A 22,464-nucleotide genomic window follows, 5' to 3' on the forward strand; every position below is an offset into this window, starting at 1 on the left:
GATTATAGGGATCCTACAATTTACGTTGGATAACATGAACAAAATTGACTGAAGAAATAATGGGTTTCTTTGGCGGTAATATGAATTGTAACCTGGTGATATGTTGGCGGATTGCTAGGATTGACTCATGTGTTAGAGTAACATGGCGGCAAGAAATGGAGAATTTGGTTGTAGAACTAACCATGGATGAGAAACTGAGGAATTGTACCATTGTCGATGAGTTCCAAGATGAAGGAGTCTCTTTCCTTTAGTCCATTATGAGTTCTGAATTCATCCTAACCAATCTCAATGTAGATGCTACCATGGCCACTCTTCCGTTTTAATTGTGCTATCCAAGATTTTCCTTGTTGATTCCTCAAGATTATCTTGTAGTTGCCATCTCTTTCATGCAGTCCGTTGGCTCTTGCAAATTTAATTGGGATGAATTGTTCATGAGACATGTACACAAGGTATTTAGAATTAATCATTGTACACTTTTGTGAGAATATAACCAATGTTTAGCAATTCTTTTAATACATTCTGATCACTAACCATCCTCTTATCCTTTAGATTTGAGGGATAGACAGTAGCATCAAAGTATGGATTTTGAATTTGCACTGCAAGTCCTGTCCCTGAGTAATGCATGATCATCTCATCTTGCGTCAGATGTGCTATATGCAAGACAGTTTGTAAGTGTAGTTGAAACAATGAGTAATTCATGATAATCATGAGGGAAAAAGAGGGTAACTGTTATGTTCTTCTTGGGCCTCTTCAAATGAGATTTGTTCCATTTTTTTATCACTAAGTTGTTGGCTGTGTTTCTCACATCCAATTGAATCAAAGATTGTGACATGAAAGATCATCCTCCCTTCATGTGTAATAACCAACAGATTACCCATCTACAGTATGTTCTCTTCTGTAAATTCTTTCCATCCATCTTCAATTTGATTGTCATTTATCTTGATAGGCCAATTTTCTCCTATTGGGCCTCTGAATATTGCCATGACATCATTAGTTACACCAATGTATTTGCGGTATCCAATGGTTATTAGATGGTATAGCAAAAGGGAGCTCAAGCATCATTTTTGTAAGAGATAAAAGAAAGAAATGAGTGATTAACACTTACAAATTTTAGCTCAAAACATGGATCCATGCGTTTGGCAAAGCTGGGTTTCTTGTTCACACATGTTCTTTGTTCCATTGTTGCTTTCTGCATATCTCAAGATGATGATGTCTTATTCCAGAGTAATGAAAAACATTGACACAACAAAGCAAAGAACAAACAACAACGCAATCTAAGCAAATGAACTATAAAGAGGTGCACACACTGCAAATCATTACAACAGTAAAGTATGAAGAAATTTGAATAAGTTCATTAATCCAACAAAAGAGCTGCAGTGAAAAAATAGGATTACATAAATTTTCATGAAGTGAGTACAACAAATCAACCAACTCGAAGCGAAGTCAAGGAGAAAAACATGCATGCAACAAAAAGAACCATTATAGTGAAGCATTTATAGTCCCAAAAATAACATAAATTTCTTGATAGGTTAACAAAAAGGGATGAATACTTAGCAATAGAGGAAATCATGTGAACTATACTCTACAAAGCAAGGTTATTCTCCCCCACGCATATTACAAACGCATTCAAAAGCAACTTTATTGATACAACAACATAAAATCAACGAAATTACTAATTTGTACTGCATATCATCTTATTTGATTTATAGTGCATTGATGATTTGAGAGTTTGGTGGTGTCGCAAGAGCAACAGAGGATGGAAGCGAGAGATTTATCGTTGTTTGTCTCTAGGGATGAGAACGGTGATGGGGAAATCGGCTATAATGAGAGCTTTCATTGGGTTTTGCCTTACATTTGTAGGCCTTTAAGTGCAGCCAACAAAAAATATTTGAAGATCCAAGCCTATAGAAACTAATGTTAGTGACAAATTTTTAGCCTATAGAAACCCAAAAGTCGTGCTTCGCGCTAGTTTAGTTGGTTTTGTTCTGTACCAAATCTTTGCCTTGTCTTCAATCTTGGTTTTATCAAAGTCACTTTTTCGCCAAGCATCTGGACACAAATTTGGCAAGGTTTGCTGAATTTTTCACTTTGTTATGCATTTGAGTGCAAGAGACTTATGTTGTGCTTTCTCTGTTTTGTGAATTCTTTGAATTTTCTTGTTTATTAATTTGCGTAATTTTGTATGTTCGTGCGTTTCGTCAAATGAACTCATGTTGGTTGCTTGCATGGAGAACAGTCATCTGCATGCTTGAATAGAATTTCACTTTTGATTGTTAAGTCGTCCCCTTGATTGTGAAAGAGTTATCGTGAAAGAGAATTACACCCTAAGTCTGTACAATGCCCACGCTTGCAAATACCAACTATGGTGGGTATTCTAGTATGAGAAAATTGAAGAGTTAAAATTACTTGTTTGGTTGAATTTTTCCATTTTTAGAATGTTCCCCGTTCTCCGGCCTCTGTGGTGTTTCACTGTTTGTAGATGTTATGCAAGCATGCTTCTTGTTCTTTTCTTGTTTTTAATCTCAACAAAGAAATTTCAACTGTATAATTGAGGGGGACTGTTCCTGAAATGTTTAGGTTTTCACCTTGGTAGCTCCACACATTCTTTGAAATTCTTGCAAAAGCACAATTTGACCCTGATGTTTGATTACCATGATGCATGCAAAATTCATGGCTTCTCTAAGAGTCTATTTTCGTTGATGTTTTAAGTTTGATTGTGCATTGATGATCATGACATCATGGCTAAAAATTCCACAATCGTACAACTTTTGCTTAAATTTTTCATGGGTAATTGGGAATCTGGAGCTCATAAATAAAGTTGTAATCCATTCCAACATAGTCTAATCTGCAAAACAAAAAATTTGATGAGTACTAATTATGACAAATAATTGATAATTGTAAAAAGTTATATCTTGTTCCATCCAAAATAATAGGCAAAAAGTCATATTTTGCTTCATCATACAAAGAGTTTGCATGCATCCACTCGTGAACATTGTTTTCTCAACACCCAACTGCTGTATATTCCCTCTGTCTTGGAGTCCATTTCTTGTCCTTTGCATTCCAAACATATTGCGAAGGAAATAAGTTATATGTCAAATCTCTTGCTTCATCGTCAAAGATTTTGCACACATCCACTCAATGAACATTGTTTTCACAACACCTGACTGTTGTATAATGCTTGACAAACTCCTATCATCATCATAGTAAATATTTTGCATGAAAGATAAATGTATAGGTAATTGTTCCACATGTGAATATGTAAAATGAATGTGATGCTCAAACAATCGCCAAAGCGATTCATATGATGGCAAGTATCTACGATCTACAATCAAGATATTGTTGTATCTCATCAACAACCATGGATCCTGTCCCTATCACATCGCGTGTGCTCCGTTGGATAGTTTCCTCCAACATAGTTCAACTCCTATCTGGCTCCTTGTTGATATATTTGAAAGATACTTGATAGACCTAGATTTGTTGCACCATTCAACATTAATATGCGCTTGATAGCAAAGTAATAAATTCTTATTATATGGAACCACAAAACTGTTATCCAATTTATGTCCGTTCTTTAAGATGATCCTCCCATCATCCCTGCGTCTATAAAGAGGAAAACCATTGTCATTTATCGTTGTTTTCCCATGAAAGGGCCGCAAGAAATGCTTTGTGCATCTATCCTTTGACATACAAGGAGATGAGACTTTGTTTGCATCACAAGGGTCATGGATCATAAATTTCACCAAGGTATTTACCGGATCGAATCTCAGATAAAAAAAATCAAATTTCATTTTGAACATCATTGTTATAATATCAGGCCTATATTATATTTTCTGTCTTGGTATAAGTTTAAGTGCATCAGTAACCTCAGGCCACTAAGAGTTACAAGTGATGGTGCGTTTGGTACGAGGGTAATGGGGTGTAATAGTTACAAGGGTAATTAAATTTTAAGTTTACTTGTGTTTGTTATGTCAGTATAACTTTTACTCCTGTAATAAATTTTAGTAATTGAGCTTATTTTTTACACATAAAGTTTACTAGTGGGGGGACCTGGGTAATAAAAAGTAACGAGAAGTTTTACTCCAACCTATTACCCCTTTAAATAAAAAATTTTAAAAGCCTATAAGTTATATATACACATATATATTATATTATATATATATATATATACATATATATATGTACACAGACACACACACATATACACACACACATATACACACACACTCACATATGCACTGTGTGTGTATATATATATATACACACACACACATATATATATATACATACGCACTGTCTATGTATTATATATATATATATAATACACTTACATATATCTGTATATATAATATAATGCACTTACATATATATATATATATATATATATAATACACTTACATATATATATATAATACACATACATATATACATATACACAGACACACACATATATATACATATGCACTGTCTATGTATTACACACACACACATATATATATAATACACATACATATACACATATATACATATACACAGACACACATATATATATACATATGCACTGTCTATGTATTATATATACACATACATATATACATAATACATATACACAGACAGTGCATGCACTGTCTGTGTATGTGTGTATTATATATATATACATACATATTTTATATAAATATAAATATAAATATAAATATATGCATATTAATATATATATAAAAATAAATGATATCGGGCTTGGGTTGGGTTGGGTTGGGCTCGGGCTGGGCCAAAATTGGCCCGAGGTGTCGGGATTCGGGTTGGGCTAACCCAAAAAATGGAGCCCATGCCCGCCCAAGGGGTTGGGTAGGGCCGGGCTCAGACTTAGGCCCGCGGGTCAAATGGTGACCCCTACTCTTGTGTTACGTCTTTGTCATGGATTTGACTGTTATTAAATTATTTTGTTGAAATTGTTAACGATTGTTGTTATATATATATATATATATATATGTCTGGCTGTGTGTATATATATATATGCATATGTATCTATATTTTTAAAATTTTGGTACATGATAGTCGTAACAATAAAAAACATAATCTCACTTTTTTCTAGTTTTGTTCATTACAATAATAACAAACAAGGGTAATGGTATTACACCAGTAATGTATAGTTGTAACAAACAAGAGTAATGAATACTTGGGTAAATTTTATCCTTCTTTACCAAACAAGGGTAACACTTATTCTCCATAATTGTTATTACCCTTGTAACATTTACATGGGTAACAAATTATACCTCTAAATTTTTACCCTCATACCAAACGCACCCTGAATGTTACAAAAAAATATGAATAACCATAAAATTTACACAAACCCATGGCATCATAATAATTCTGCATCATGCAACGTGGACCTCCAGTAAAACTCAATGGCAACAAAATACGCTTGCCAATACCATTGCCATCAATATCACTACTCGCAAATGCATCACATACCTTGATATTGCTCTGACTTTAGTTTTCTCTGGTTAAATCATATGAAATTTAATCTCTGTTCCTCCACACATAAATATGCATCCACTATGTATTGCTAGAATAATCTCCCACCTCTAATCAATGTCTTCCCTTCATTATGTCTCTGTTGTAATCTATATGCATAGTGTTTCTTCATTGTCACACAAGCTCTCTTAGTGGGTCTCCTATACATGGTATTGTGATATTTAAGATCCCTAGTATAGCGCTACATCTTCACCATGAGGGAATAGAAGGGGATATTGCATTGCCATGAAACTTGGGTGGAATTCATCAATGTGCTTCAAGCCTTCAACTTTGTGCTCAACAATAATATCTCTATGCTCTGATGCACTGTCAAAATCACCCACTATCAATCCAGCGATTTCTTAAGAAACAGGTGTATCATACTCCACGCCATCACCTCTTTTCCTTGAACACAACCTCAACTTGATAGATCTAACGACATCCTCATTCAATCTATCCCTCACCATCCGAAAGCTTTCGCAACTTGATTGAAATCATCAAGCATAATAATCAATTGTCCCACTACATCTTGATCTATTGAGTTATTATAATGTGAGCCAGCAACCATCATCCTATTGAACACCTCATTATTAGTATCATGCATATACAACTGCACAAATTTTGGAGTCTCCCCATTTCTTGGAAGCAAAGATCCTATCCTATGATAATTTTATCTACACAACCTAAGAACATATGGACTTGATGAATCATTGATTCCATGATCAATTTTTCCACCAAGAGAAGTAAACGCAAACATGACATTATAGATCCTCATATTTTTCTGAAATTTTTTACTATCCCTCACAATCAAGTAATTCATCAAGTAATGAAGGTGTTGCTCTTAACAACAGAAGTTTGATCTTCCCACCTCAACAATAGACAAAGAAGGCTAGCCTCCTTTAAGAGTTAGACTTTAATCATTCAACATGCCAGAAAATAATTATAAAGCCAAGAAGAAGTGCACAACCAAATCATCACAACAGTTAAGTAGGAAGAAATTGGCATGAAGCCACTAATCAGTGTACGACCAAACCATCACAACAATCAAAACATGCCGCCAAACAACAGGACAAAACAAAATTTCATTAATCGATGACAACAAACCATCCAACGCGAGGAAAAATCGACGGCATAACTCATGCAGCCAAACAACAGGACAACAAAATTCCATAAATCGACTACAACAAACTATCCAATGTGAGGAAAAATCCACGAAACTAACACATGCATGCAAAGAAGAATTCACCTGAGTATAACCAACCAGCAAGCACGGCGTGACCCTAGTCCACTTCCCCAGGTGTACACGTGCAATCAAACGAAAACAGAAAATCAAGAGAATCCCCAAAAAGTTAGAACGCAACAAAGCAACAGCGAACCGAGAATCGAAAAGCAGAAAATCAAAAGAATTACTAAAAAATTAGAACGCAGAACAAAGCCACAAGAGACCGAGAAAATACTTGCGCAACTCGGCTGAAAGCAAACAAAGCCCAGAGAAAGCCCAATAGGATCGAAAAACACGGGAAATTCAAATTCCCATGGGCCTGCAGAATGTCTACATTTGTCCTTAAGTGGAGAACTTGTGTAACAATTCTTATCCCTTTAATCAATAGCAGTCCACGTGTGGAAACTTCGGCGTCCTTGTAACGCCACCCAATTGTAAATCCACCGTCAATATTTTATCGAACGGTGGAAAAACTATCAATCCTTATAAAAGATCTCAGACGCATCGTTTCTCCCACCCCTCGCGCTCTCCGCTGCTGCTTTTTCTTCACCGTGCTCTTTCTCGACTCGTTTTGGTTTTCGACGCTCGTTCTCGCTACACTGAACATCGTAGCCATGTCGGACGAGGAACACCACTTCGAGTCCAAGGCCGACGCAGGAGCTTCCAAAACTTACCCGCAGCAGGCTGGCGCCATCCGCAAGAACGGTTACATTGTCATCAAGAACCGCCCTTGCAAGGTTTCGTGCCCTTCTATCTTGGATCTGGTTTTCTCGTACATCTCAATTGTATTCTTAGTGCCCTTCCTTTCCACTCTTAATTTTTCTCAAAACTGTATGTGTTAGATCACAATTTGAGTGTTTGTGCTGTTTTCTGTGGTGAGTGATATTGTTTATAATATTTACGCACTTATAAAATGGCAAGATGGGAGGAGAAATAGACGATAACACAGAATAACATAGAAGTTATAAGTCTTTCTATCATTAATGATGCATGTTCTCTGATTGAATTGGATTGTGTTACTTGTGTCTTTATAGGATATCTATGAATTTTCTTTTTTCATTACAGAATGTTTTGAAATCAAAATCTTCTTCTGTTGCCAAATTAATTAATTACTAGTTATATCATTGTATTATTCAATGAGTTTAGTGGTACACTCTGCTTCAGTCTGTTCCTTGTTGCAATTGTTTTTGCTATCATTGCTGCTTCTGTCGTGTGTTGTTTTCCATCATTTCACTTAATCAACTAATAAGAAAATTTGCAGGGAAGGTTTCTTCTTTGGAATATATGTCATCTTTATTTTATGATGAAATGTGTGGATTGCATTAACAAGCGGAAGTTTATGGAATAACTAGTCTTTTTTTTTTGGCTTGGTTAATCTTATCTGATTTCTCAACAGGTAGTGGAGGTTTCAACTTCCAAAACTGGAAAGCATGGTCATGCCAAATGTCATTTTGTGGCGATTGACATTTTCAATGGCAAGAAGCTTGAGGATATTGTTCCTTCTTCCCACAACTGTGATGTATGGATGTCTAGTTATTTGCTTCCTCTTATGTTATTATCTTGAGATATATGATTCTCTATTAGCTTTTAGTTTTCTGTATTATTAATTTGTGTATCATCATGTGCAGGTGCCCCATGTCAATCGTACTGACTATCAGCTGATTGATATATCTGAAGATGGATTTGTATGATAATACTCTCTTCTGTTTGTATCTCGTGAACGCCAGGATTGATTTCTTGTAAAAAATTTTCAGGTTAGTCTGCTGACTGATAATGGGAATACCAAGGATGACCTTAGGCTTCCAACTGATGAAAGTCTGCTTGCACAGGTTAGTTGGGCACCCCTTAACCCCAAAAGAGAAAATGATATCTTATTTCGCGGATATTTGTGGATTTGTGTTGGCCAACCTCGTTCTTTGATTCAACAGTAAAGGATCATTATGAAGCTATAAGTGTTAGTAGTACTAGTATTTGGTAGTTGTTAGTTAGTACGGGTAGTTACTAGTTAGTAGTTATATGAGTTAGTGCTAATAGTTAGTTTTTATTAGTTCGAATTCTACTAGTATTTTGTAGTTATGACAAGGTGGCACAAGTAGTGAGTAGTACTAGTAGCTACTAGTTTGTAGTGTTGATAGTAAGTATGTAAAGAATATCAAAAGAGCGTCATATAACTAAGAAGTGACACAGGAGCTGCAGCATAAGAAGCAGTTGCAGAAGTAGCTGAAGAAGCCTTCATCATGAGAGAGCTCTTCAGCAAAAAAAGAGTACTGCTCCCAACTCTGTTTGATTTAATGAAGCAGGAGGAACACAGGTAGTAATTAATTGTAGGAATGGTTGTAGTAGCCGTGGTAGTCATAGTTATAGTAAGCAGCTAAGGAAGATTAAAAGACGATAATACAACCGAGCATGAAAAGCAAAATCCAGTTGAAAGTCGCTAAACAACTGCTACTGTTGTATTGTTATTTGGTGTTGGTCCCTTGTTTTAATCGTTTTCTACATATTTTCCGTTTCTTATTTGTGGATGTTTCTGGATTTGTTGTTTGATCTTAATTCAGCTTTATGTGCCTTACATTTTCTTAGCCTGCAATGACTTAAAAAAAATTTCAGCCAGGACATCAATTATATTTTCAGATATTTTCTTCATTGCATTGCAGTTTAAATGATAACTTTCTTTTTTTATTGTACCGTGCAGATCAAGGATGGATTTGGCGAGGGAAAAGATCTGGTTGTGACTGTGATGTCTGCTATGGGAGAGGAGCAGATCTGCGCTCTCAAGGACATTGGTCCAAAGAATTGAATTTCAAGAATGCCGATATTGAAGTTTAGCAAGGTTTCCATGTCGGGCCTTGGAACTGTGGTGATTTTGCGGCGCGAGGTGGAACTCTTGGTTGTGGTTTACCTTACTGTTATAAGAAGCCCAAGTCACGTAGCTTTTTTTTATAATTGATATATTATTATCTTTCCGTGTTTCATTGCTGTTTGAGATGTGTTGTTGATCATTGTGTGGGCTGAATCCTCTATTTTTGCCAGTCAAGACTGTATATTCGCTCCCAGCATTGTTAAATCTCAGGCGAAGACACTCTTTGCGCAGGAGGGGTATAGATAAACAGATATATAAGAAATCCGAAGTGGTTATTTTACTTTGTTCATATGTAATGGAATTTGTTCTTCATGAGTGGAATGGTTTTTATTAACCTTCTTCTTTTTTTCTTTTTTTTTACAGTCAGTTGTTTGTTTTCACAATTGAGATTTGCAGCACTTCGATGGCTATAGATTGCACTTTTGGTCAAGATTCTCAAAATTAACTTAAATGCATGTAGAAGTGATCCTCAGCTTGACATTATTAAACACTGAAAGTGTAGTTCTGGATTCAAAGCGTCTACAACAAAGGAGAATCTGCAGCATAGCATTGCATCAGTGAATCCACCTTTCTTCTTAATTTTGATGATGCTGGCTCGAATGAATTACCGTACAACAAAATGTGGAGTGGCACCCCTTCTTGTAATAAAGCATGGATGCTCCAAACTAATACCTTGCAAATCGGATGACAGTTCCAAGCCAGTCATCAGGAATAGTGCCTCTCACTTCTCCACTTAAGGCCCTCAATGCATGGCTTGTTGCTGCCTGTACTTCAGAGAAGAAAAAGTTCTCAACATCTATGGGGGCAGAAAAAAATAAACAAACTGCTTTGCTGAGAAATTGTTACCTTCACGATATAAACGTCTATTCCAAGTTTCGCGATCATTGCAGCTTCTGATATCTTGGTCACCATTCCACCAGTTGTGTCATGGGCTGCCACAGTTATTTCAACTGTTGCAAGTGAAATTTAGTTTAATTCTAAATGTTCTACAAATCAAATAAATCGTCAAAGCTGGCATATGCGATACAAACCTTGCTTATTCATGTTCTCAAGTGCTGGTTGCACAACAGACCAGCTACCATCCTCGCACACAGCTGTTGTTAAAAGTTAGTCCCTAACCATATAGTTGATCATAAACCAATTTGTTGAAGACTAGGTATGAGATATAGAGTTTACAATTGAGTTCTCACCTATCTCCTTCAAGAGTACTGCATTAGGTTCTGCAGGTGGACGGTCATAAACACCGAAAACATCTGTCTTTGTTCCAGGTTAAACAGAAAACATGCAAAAAAAATACATAGCTTGACATTTACAACATGAAGAACCACACTAGAAATGAGTTCTACACGACATTACGCATTGGCTTTATGAAACCAAGTTGATGAAATTGAACAAATCCCAGAAAAGTAAGAGGTGTCTGTAATATATAGGTTTCAAAGATTAAAATTTTGAAAAATAATGTAAGGATAGGAAAAACTATAAAGTCATCTGACTTTGACTGGAGGAACAAACAGAAGAATGATGTGTGACCCAAATCACAAAATTATGTCTTAAGATCGGGAAGCATGGTTACAAAGAAATATGCTTGGAAAAAGGATACAAGGAAGACAACAAATTCAGGCTTCATAGAAGCAGCAAGATGACGTATGATGACATCTCCGCTCAATATTGTGCATCCCTGATTATTAGTTATAAGCATAAGAATCCAGTCCCAATAACAAAAAGGCCATCCGCATTTAATTGGAAAGGCCAAACCTGTAATTCATCAAGTACTGCATCTCCATGCAAAACCTAAAAGACAAATGAAACAATACCACATTAGATTACATCCACATAAGAATGCGGGATTGTCTAAGGAAAATAAAGTAAAACAGAAAGAAATGATGTTTCTTTTCCTTTTACAGAACAACATATAACCATGACGTGTGTTCAAATTTTGTTTATGAAAATTCTATAAAAACCTTGGTTCTTCAAAATAAAATGAGAAATAACATATTGCTAGGTTTAAATCAACTATCTCTCGTAGAGGGTTTCACACATTAAAATTTCGTTTCATTTTGTATGATTCAGATCAATATGTGCACACGCGCGTGCACAAAACAATCAAACTGAGGGAAAACCAAATAATAGCATACCATATCTTAAAATCTTTGGGATAAAGCTTGGATGATAATGGGATCACATCTTAAAATTCTAGTATGCGCAAACAAAATCTCAAAGCTCTCTGTAAGTATTGAATATGTTGGTTTTAGCAGAAGACATCCAAGAATGATTCCTGATCATGACAGTCTAGTCATACTAGGCATTTCTCTTCTTAAAAGAGCACAAATATCAAGGCCGCAAGAACTAAAATCCTAGAAACAGGCACAGCATAGCATGACTTCTCTCTAGCACTGCAACGGTCTTTACTATCACCAATTTGAGTTGCAATTATCCTGCTACCTATGCTAAATATACAAAAAAGTATCACCTTTTACTCAAAAAAATCATATGTTCCCGAACTTTACTAAATTTGGCTCAAAGAATGAATTGACTGGGATTGCTTAAATTGCAATTTATGAAGTGGAAAAAAACATAACTACAAGAGATAACATTTGTTCGGGAAAATTTTCAAATTTACACACTCCATCTCTGCAACTGTCATCTACTTCTACTATCTAAGATGGCTATTGCACGACTGTTTATCAAAACCAACATTCCTTCCTTGTAATAGTGATAAAAATTATGATTTTGCCCATACAATAAAACATGGAAGATAAAAATTCCTAGCTCAGCTTCTTACTATCATTAGCAAATGAAGAACTCTAACTTACAGGTACAAATCCACAATCAACCGCCTTAGCAACTGCTGACAAATCAGCTGAGGCAATCTGAGGAAAAATAAGAGTCCAAGATTAGATGGAAACCATAGTCCCCCTGGGATATAGGGAGAAATCCAGTAATTAAAATTTAGTTAATGTTTTATCGAAAAATGAGATTTCACTCTAGATGCATCTGACATTTCTGTGTCTGGTTGACCAACCACATGGAAATGGAGACATTCCAATAGAAGGAATACCCTCTGCAAGGAAAGCACAAAACTTATATGGAGTTATTTTGATCCGCTTTTAACAGAGTTTACAGACGAGATAAAAATAGCAGTACATAGCCAGACAACAGCAAGTAGTACAAAGAACCAGAAGTATTTGAGACCGACTGAGCCACAGCCCAGCCTCAAACCAGTGAAAAGGCAATTCATATGTAAAATGATGCTGATAAGTGATAACCAATAAACCAGTTCAAGAAGTGAAATGTAAACAAAAATTTTTGGTCAGATGAATGAAACCACTAAAAACTCAGTAGACAATGTAAGTTCCTCAAAGTTTTTGAACTTCATAAGTTTTCCAAACACATAAATGTCAAATGATGCTGAAAAGTAAATATTCATAAATTCATAAAAAAAAATAGCAGTACCTAACCAGACAACAGCAAGTAGTACAAAGAAACAAGTCTTTGAGACTGACTGATCCATGGCCCAGCCTCAAACCAGTGAAAAGGCAATTCATATCTAAAATGAGCCTGATAAGTGATAACCAGCTCAAGAAGTGAAATGTAAACCAAAAACTTTGGTCGGATCGAAGCACTAAGAACTCAGTAGACAATGCTAAGTTCCTCAAAGTTTGTGAGCTTCATAAGTTTTTCCAACACAAAAATGTCAAATGATGCTGAAAAGTAAATATTCTAAATTCTGTCAGCAAAATATTTTGTTCAGCCCAAGACGTGGCGATAGGCACGAAAAAGTTTTGAAACCAAGGCAATCAAATAACTATTTTGCAAATCTTCTCAGCGTACTGGAGAGGGAGAAAACTTGCACCGAACAAAATGCCAATACAGCCAAAGATTAACGTGATGAATTATATGAAAACAAAAATCTCTATAAAATCATTCTTTCAGAAAAGCTTGAAACAGCTTTAGGGCAAAACTAGTTAGTAGATGTGAAAAGTAAATTAGTAGAGCAAGATTTTTTAGAGCAATATACATATTTGCAAAAACAACAACAGAAAAAATAAGCAGCCATAATCTTGACAATCTTGGATTTCCATATAAATTATATTCAAAAACTACAATGGAGCCTACCATGTGGGCTCTCTTTTGCCACTTGATCCTCTCTATCAAATGCATATGTACTAATCTAAGTATTTGACCCAAGACCAAAGACAGAAAAGAATAGACTAAAGCGAGGAGTTCATTGGCCATACATAGTGAAAAGGGGGATGGGGGTCAACCTCTTTCATGACCCTTGGCCCAAGTGAGTCACATTTTTAGAAAAAATTCTGTAGGGTTGGTTTGATCAATAGAACAAGAAGAGGAGTCAGCCAAAAAGAAAGACCACCAAAAGTAACGACCACCAAGATACGTATAGTGATTCGATCTTTTGATCACCCATTTTTTGAAAACCTTTTTCGGGGCTTCTGCTTTGCACGATAGAGTTCGTTTTAACTTTATCAGGGAGAAGTTATAGAAATGATGGAACATATTCATCACAATTGGCGGTTGATAAAGAGGTTTCTACCTCTGGCTAGTGCTCGAACAATTTCAAGATTAAGCGTTGTAACCTGAAACAGACAAAGGAAAAAGAAGAAGAATGAAAATTATTTAAGAGAACTGAAATACAATAAAAAAAATAACAGAGAATTTCTCTTTAGCTTGTATTAGATTTGTTAAGAGTGATAAAACTGTCTATTGAATTGTAAAGGTAGGGTTACAACTTACAAGGTATTATATACAGGAGAGTAAAAACATGAGAAGACTAGTATATCCTCTGGTCTACTAATAGTCTACTACACACAAAATACATCTCTAACAACCCCCTCTCAAACTCAAGGTGGATCAAACACCGAGAGTTTGCCAATGAGAAGTTGATGACAAGAAACTGTGTGTGACTTTGTGAAGAAGTTTGCCAGATGCTCAGTAGAATAAATGAAAGGCAGGGAGAGAACATCTAACAGAAACTGCACTCGAACAAAATGACAATCAATCTCAATGTGTTTCGTTCTCTAGTGAAAAACCGGATTACTGGCAATATGGATTGCCCTCTAGTTGTCACAATGCATCGGGGTCGCCCTGGAGATGTGGCCACCCAATTGACTAAGGAGACGTTTGAGATGAACAATCTCCTTAGCTGTAGTGGCCATAGCTCGATACTCTGCCTCAATACTCGAAAGAGAGACCACATTCTGTTTCTTGCTACGCCAAGAGATGAGAGTGTCACCAAGAAACACACAATAACCTATAATAGATCAGCGAGAAGTAGGATCACCTGCCCAATCAGAATCTAAGTAGGCCTGAAGAGTTAGGGGTGAAGATGAATATAAGAACAGAGACCGAGTCATAGTCCCACTAAGATACCTGAGAAACCTGAGGAGAGCACCATAGTGAATTGAGCTAGGAGCAGACATAAAATGACTTACACTACTAACAACATGCGCAATATCTGGACGAGCGAAGCATAGGTAAACAAGCTGACCAACAATCTGTCTGTAGCGAGTCGAATCAAGAAGAGGTTGACCATCAGTCGAACAGAGCTTCACATTAAGCTCAAGAGGGTTGCCAACACTGCGAGTATCTGAGAGAGCTGCAAGACTAAGGATGTCAAAGAGATACTTCTGCTGAGACAACATAATGCCATGATCAGAAGGAGCAATCTCAATACCAAGAAAATACAATAGACTAGTCTTTTCATGTTTATAATTTCATGTAGATAATACCTTGTAACCATACCTTTATAATTCACCATATAGTTTTATCACTCTTCACATGGTATCATAGCTAGGTTAGATTTTTTTTTCTCGACGTAGCCCCCTTTACCTACAGCAAACTCTCCTTCTTGCTACGCTACTGCACAGTTTCTTTCCTGCTCCCTCGCCGCACCTCCCTTCTCTCCTCTCCTCTCCTCTCCTCTCCAGCAACCTCAAGGCCTCTCCAGTCACATGCCTCCAGCAGTCGCGATCTCCTCTCTCTGCCCAGTCTCTCGCTCAAGTCCACACATGCCAGTTGTGCCACGAGCCACCTTCGCCCACTATTTCTCTACCTAACGCAGTACTGCACCATCTGGTCTCATTGGTTTGGTCTATTTTGTGCATTGGCTTGCTTCATTTGATTGTGTTCATATGCTTTCTTCATCTGATTGTGTTCTTTGGGATTATAACAACCCTGGGTGATGATTATCCTCCTTTGACGAGGTCCGGTTCCTCCTCCACTCAATCTTTGTCGACCTCGACTATTACCCCAGCCCTTTCATCATCATCATTGACTGCCATTGATTTGTACACCCCTGAGATTCCGAGGGATTTTCTTCCCACTTCGATAAATTTCTGGCTCACCTCAGCCAGACAACCAGTGACTGGCCCACTTGGAGTGCCACGGTTCGTGATGCCTTGTTCGGCCACGAGTTATTATCGTACCTCATGGAGGGTCCACCTGCCAAGGGATCTGATGCTGTTCTGGCCGCTTGGCATCTTCGGGATGCTCGGGTTTCTAGTTATCTGATTGAGTCTCTTGACCCTGCTCTCCACCCTAATTTGGTTACTCGATCAACACATGTTGTTTGGAGGTCTCTTACCTCTCGTTTTGTTGAGCGCAATGGGGCTCATTAGCATTCACTTCTCACTCAGGCTGCTGCTGCCCGTAAGGATGACTGATCCATTCAGTAGTTTTACTAGCATATGAGTGGTTTCTGGCTGAATTGGAGAGTCTTCTTCTTGTTGACAATCATATTGCTACTAACATGGCCTTCTGGGATCGGCGTCACATGTATGAGTTTATGATGGCTCCGTCTCCATCGTCCTCCTCCGTTGAACATGTTCCTCCCTTTTCTCCATTTGGTCTTACTCCATATCCTCTCCACTACACCCGTGACCTTGACTATGTCCCGTCCACTACTCATGATAATGATACTACCTCACCCACCAACTTAATCATTATCATTATCATGATACTAAGTTTATGTATAGGATGCTTTATACTAGCCCAAATATTATCCACACCAACTTAAAGCAAATTGTAAATGAGTTACTTTTAAATAGCCAATACCATACTCGAAGTAATAGTATGGAGCCACTTTCTCTAGCATTGATTTGCAAGAATAGCAGAGAAAATACCTAAGGAATGTGGCAAGTTTACCTCAAATTTAATAAAGAACACAAGATCAAATCCCTATCAAGAACAATGAAAACCCCAACTTCGAAATAAATTCACCATTCTAAAGCAGATGAACACCTCAAGGAGATTTAGGCATTAAAGAAACCTGTAGCGAAACCTGTAGCTTTATGAGGCCTTTGCATCGGCCGCCATTCTCACACATGTAAAATCATTTCAGACTCTTGACAGTGGATATTGATAAATGGATTATATTTGAACACATGCCTACCAGTGAGACATATATACATGGCATATTCTCATAGTTAACTATATCTTTCCTGAGCCAAAGGAGGAGAGTTTCTTGAGCCATGATGAGAAATAAAAAAAACATTCATTTACAAAAATTTATAACCAATAGACTCTCTACTATGATCATATGTGATCAGTACTCCTTATCAGTGCTCTAGATGACTAACTTCTTCATACACTTCTTTTCTTTTCTGCTATCTACAATTAAGCCACAAATCTAGCTGTTGCTATGAGGCTGCACCTGAATTGGAAGCAACCGAAAATCTGACAGCAAGAGCCGAACTTACAATTGGGTGGACCAATCTCAGGAGAGAGGTCTACATGGGAAAGGTGCATTGTGTCATGGGCCCAGTCTGAACCAGCCCCAAACCAACCCCCATACACAATCAAAGTAGGAAAAAAAATATCTCAATGTTGTCATGTCTCACCAGAATTGGGCCCATTGTGGCCAGACTCTGTATCGTGATACCATTTTAAAAGTTTTTTGATAAGTTCCATAGTAGAATGATTTCATGAATTCATGAAATCATTAGAAGTACTCGACATTGAAGATATCTGAGAATCCTTGTTTAAGAATCCCTATCATTTACTTTGAGTAATCACAATTCACATGACCAGTTCCATTAAATATTTAAATAATGGGCGATTGTAGGAAGTTGGTTGTTAAGTTCACACAAATAAGGAATCCACACGCCTGCTGCAGGCCTAAAGGCTGTGACGCCTGCATGCTTTGGCACTATTTTCACAGGCTCAAATCAAACACAACTACATACAGCTCAAAACCAACACATTATAGCAGCCTACAACCCAAAAACTTAAATACTTATAGATGGGCATCTATATGATACTTGCTACACTGTCTATTTAAATTAATGCATGATGTGATAATTACTACAAATTAATAAGTTATTTTAAAAAACAAAATCGCTTTCCATGCTGAGGTTATTTGGTTTCAATGCAGAGTAACCTCAGCCAGCATTATTCCTAAACTGTTGATTACTATAAGTGGTAGTGAGATTTCTTATAGTTTCTGAAAATCTAAAGATGATAAGGCAGGAAAATGATTTGCATAGGACAATAAAATCTTACAGAAATCCGAGTGGCAACAAAACCAGCCTTGACAAGGGGCTGGTTCAATCCTCCTTTATGGACCCCTGATTTGCTAGCTTGAAAATGCCCAAACGAACCTGAAGCCAGCGCATGACAGCTTGAGCACTGCATATGTATGGTAAACTATAACAGTAAAAGATGACTATAAAATACTACCATGAAGAACACAAAAACACTAAATTCACCTCTCAGTAAATTAAATGCAGAACTTAAGTAACACTTCTCTACCTACTCACGAAAAAATTATTTTGTATTGTTTATGTTTCATCAATCCTTGATGCTGCTACGTAGAGATAAGTATCATCCCACTAACACAAATTTAAATTAAATGTGAGAAGTTTGAATTAACCTGCCCCGTGAACAACAACAAAACTGCGAGGGTCCTCCGTGAATTGATCTTTGAAATCATCAACATTGCAGGAAACCTCTGAAATTCCAGGTCTCTTGCTCCAATCCAAGCTAACAACTTTCTCAGAGCAAGACCCAATATTCATTGCTTGCCTCAAATGTGATGCAACTAGCTCAAGACTGTCTTCATTTATATTCTCTAGTTCGTTTTTACAGGTAATCGCTGCTCCCCCTATATCAAAAGGCATGTGGTGATTTTATTAAAGAAACTAAACGGATTTATGTGTCATATATACCGATCGAGAAGGATTTTCAACAATCCCAAAAACTATAACTCAGGGGTCAACAGACACTGAGTTGCAGAAGTCTACAAATTTGAAAAGATACCCATATCATCATATTTACAATAACCTAGTAAGCTAAATGAAGAATCGGGTACTCCCCGATGGAACAAACGATACATCTCGGATGAGTTAAGAGAGAAAAGGGAAGATGACACACCAAGTTTTACGATGCAACGGATCGGTTTACTCTGACTGGGGAGGACGGCGACGGTGGTCTCGTTAATAGCCTCCATTTGCAAGTCCTTGGAGTTTCTGGTCTTTTTCTGTTGCGTTCTGCACTGTACTGGATTGTACTGTCTGTGTTTTAACTTCACTCATGACTCAACTCTATAGTCTTGGGTGTTGCTAAAAAACACACCCTAACACCTATGATTACACAAACATCAAGTCTCAACAAAACTTTGAGTGGGTCAAATCAATCAATGTTTATGTGTATCATTATATATACTATATAAGAAACACTATTCAAACCCTCTACTTTCAACCCCTACCTTAGATCTTTAATCAATTTTGTCAAAAGATTTACTGTCTTTTTAATCTTTCATTTCAATTTCAACGGTGCTAAGCGACGCCGATTGCCCACCAAAACACAAAAAAATGATGACAGAAAAAGAAAAACGAAAGAGAGAGAAAGAGAAAGTAGACAAAAGTCACACAACAGCCCATTAACTTCGCACTAGTCTTAATTTGATACCAATTTAAATTTTTGGTTTATTTATTTATTTATTATCTATGTTAATCTAAGCCCTTCAATTAATCCAACGGCTTGAGTCGATAGCCCGCATAGTTTGCCAATTACAGGTCCGCGCATAGGAGACCTACTGTGTGTGTATATATATATAACTTTTCAATTATATCTATCTATCAATTGTATATGGGTATCCATTGTATATTCTCTATTATAATATATTCTCTGTATAGTATATAGAATATATTCTCTGTCTGTACATGTGTACACATATATGTTTGTATATACAGCCAAGCACTATTAAAACCCCCTACTTTAACCCCCTATCTTAGACCCCCTTTTTGTCATGTCATGCTAACACACACACACATATATATATAACTTTTCAATTATATCTATCTATCAATTATATATGGGTATCCATTGTATATTCTCTGTCGTAATATATTCTCTGTATAGGATAGAGAATATATTCTCTGTATAGGACAGAGAATCTAGACAGAGAATATATTCTTTGTATAGGGCTGAGAATATATTCTCTGTATAGTACAGAGAATATATTCTCTGTCTGTACATGTGTACACATATATGTCTATAAATTGAGAAGAGTTCGCAGAGTATTTGAAGAAGCTGCAAGAGATAGTAGTAGTGTGTGAGAGAAAAACGAGAGAGAGTCTTAAAGTAGTCTATTTTTGAGATAAAAAGAGAGTGAACGTATTGTGGATATGGATTACTTTAGTGATATTTTCGACTACCACTTATCAAGTTGTTCAAGTAAACAGGTAAATACATATACTGATGTAAATTATATTGTTGTTTTTTTGTAAATACTCAGTGTAAATTATATTGTTCGTAGGGTGATTTTATCTCAGCCGAAATAAAGCAAGAAGATGAACATGCGGACGAGATGGTCGATAATATCAAAGTTAACGATAGATGTGAATTTGAAACTAATCAGGTGTTCAAATCGCGACAATTGATGATCGAGTGGGTTCAACAAACTGGACACAAATTGGGATATATCATCATCATTTATAGATCAGATATTGGTGGGTTCGGCAAAAAACACAGATTACAATTCAAATGTGATCGCGGTGGCAATTACCAGAGCAAGAAACCATCAACGAAACAGACTGGCACCAAAAAAATAGAATGTCCGTTCAAATTGAGAGGGAGGAAAATGAAGCTAGACGATGATTGGATGTTGGAGGTGGTGTGTGCGGAGCATAATCATGATCCTGCATTATATATGGAGGGACATTCATACCCCGGTCGGCTTTCTGAATATGAAATTCAAATTATGGCTGACATGTCTGCATAAAATGCCAAGTCACGGGACATATTGGCGGAGTTGAAAAAGCGAGATCCGAACAACGTGAGCACCATCAGAACCATATATAATGCACGCAAGATGCACAGGACCTCTGAGAGATCGGGTCAATCACAAATGCAAGTTGTGTTCTCATTCCTCAACGATCAAGAATACTTTTTCGATTATCGAGCAAACCATGCAACCAATGAGCTCGAAGATTCGCACATCCTGGCTCGCTAGATCGATTGCGTGCATTCCCATACATATTGTTGATGGATGAGACATATCAGACCAACAGGTATGGGTTGCCTCTCCTTGGAAATTGTTGGTGTTACCTCAACTAGTCAGAATTTTTGCATAGCGTTCGCATATTTACACTCAGAAAAAGAGCCCAATTATACTTAGGCTTTGGAATGTTTGCGATCTGCTACGCATGGATGCACTAGCCCACGAGTTATCGTTACTGATAGAGAGTTGGGGCTGATGAAAGCCTATGCTCAGGTATTTCCAGAGGCTTCGAAACTACTCTGTAGATGGCATATCTATCAAAGTTTTTTAACCAAATGCAAGCCATCAATGCAAGACAATAGAGTTTGGAATGCATTTTACCGCATGTGAACTACGGTGATCGAGTATGAAAATGAAAACGCGTACATGAGTAATATGGCACGCCTTCAAGAGTCTTACAGAAGTTCCCGATAGTGATGAAATATCTGAAAGATGTGTGGCTGACACCATATAAAGAGATGTTTGTATTTGCCTGGACAGACAGATATCTGCATTTCGGGAACCACGCAACTAATAGGGTCGAGAGTCAGCATGCCAAGCTGAAAAGATATTTGTGCTCATCACAGTCAGACTTGGAGAGATCCATGCCATGGATTCATCAGGTTATCTTGTCTCAGGACATAGCTATCAAAGCTAACATTGAGAGAAGTCAAACCATCATCCAACACCGATTTAATATACCGCACCTTCGGGATTTATGTGGTTTTGTTTCAATCGAGGCGTTGAATTTGATGTTGATTGAGTTTGAGCGATCAAAAGATGTTGGACAGATTGCTTACAAATGCGGATGTCACCTTCGTAGGAGCTATGGACTACCGTGTGCTCACGAACAAGCCATGTACGTGAGCGAAGGTCATACTGTACCACTTGATGCCATTGATAAATTTTGGAGAAAGCTTGATCTAATGCAATGTCAGTCGATTGAAGAGGATGACATTGACTGTAACGCTGATGTACAAATGTTCACAGAACATTTCAAGCAGCAGCCAAGACATGTAAAAGTCAGTTGGCTAAGGAAATTGAGGGAAATATTCAGACCTTCATCAACTTCTCTTCGTGAATCGGCTGTGAAGACCAACACTAGAGGGCGTCCGTCCACAAAGAAAAAGGTAGCCACCAACACTTGTAACAATCCAACAGCATATGGATTCATCAAATTTTCATCCAACAGCATAAGGAATTATCCAATGCCTCTCATCACACCCGAATGGGTTCACTGTAGGCATACTTGTACAGTTGCATGGGCGACTCCATATGCGGAACGATTAGATGCGTACATGCACTCATATGGATTCATCAAATCTTCATCTGAAACTTTTATTCATGTACTTGAATAAATTATTGTCTATGTCT

The 22,464-nt window shown here is 37.1% G+C and overlaps 2 protein-coding genes across 4 annotated transcripts; one reads left to right on the forward strand and one right to left on the reverse strand.

The window, feature by feature from the left end:
* Positions 1-7,227: 7,227 nt before the first annotated feature.
* Positions 7,228-9,908, forward strand: LOC120001933 (eukaryotic translation initiation factor 5A-2-like). Its single transcript, XM_038850456.1, has 5 exons — positions 7,228-7,470; positions 8,130-8,252; positions 8,362-8,418; positions 8,488-8,562; positions 9,426-9,908. Exons 1-5 carry the CDS (start codon positions 7,348-7,350, stop codon positions 9,528-9,530), a joined length of 483 nt encoding a protein of 160 aa, XP_038706384.1. The 5' UTR covers positions 7,228-7,347; the 3' UTR covers positions 9,531-9,908.
* Positions 9,909-10,025: 117 nt separating this feature from the next.
* Positions 10,026-19,639, reverse strand: LOC120001932 (isopentenyl phosphate kinase). Of its 3 annotated transcripts, XM_038850453.1 has the most exons (12): positions 18,981-19,634; positions 18,481-18,711; positions 18,111-18,208; positions 14,146-14,188; positions 12,593-12,654; positions 12,407-12,463; positions 11,349-11,384; positions 11,194-11,271; positions 10,784-10,850; positions 10,625-10,687; positions 10,440-10,543; positions 10,026-10,357 (listed from the first exon to the last, which is right to left on the reverse strand). In XM_038850453.1, exons 1-12 carry the CDS (start codon positions 19,054-19,056, stop codon positions 10,259-10,261), a joined length of 1,014 nt encoding a protein of 337 aa, XP_038706381.1. In that variant the 5' UTR covers positions 19,057-19,634; the 3' UTR covers positions 10,026-10,258. The 3 variants fall into 3 exon arrangements, with proteins under 3 accessions (XP_038706381.1, XP_038706382.1, XP_038706383.1); XM_038850454.1 differs by lacking the exons at positions 14,146-14,188; positions 18,111-18,208 and having other exon boundaries at positions 18,981-19,639; XM_038850455.1 differs by lacking the exons at positions 12,407-12,463; positions 12,593-12,654; positions 14,146-14,188 and having other exon boundaries at positions 18,981-19,639.
* Positions 19,640-22,464: the final 2,825 nt, after the last annotated feature.

Source organism: Tripterygium wilfordii, chromosome 7 (assembly GCF_013401445.1).
Source record: "Tripterygium wilfordii isolate XIE 37 chromosome 7, ASM1340144v1, whole genome shotgun sequence".
NCBI lineage: Eukaryota > Viridiplantae > Streptophyta > Magnoliopsida > Celastrales > Celastraceae > Tripterygium > Tripterygium wilfordii.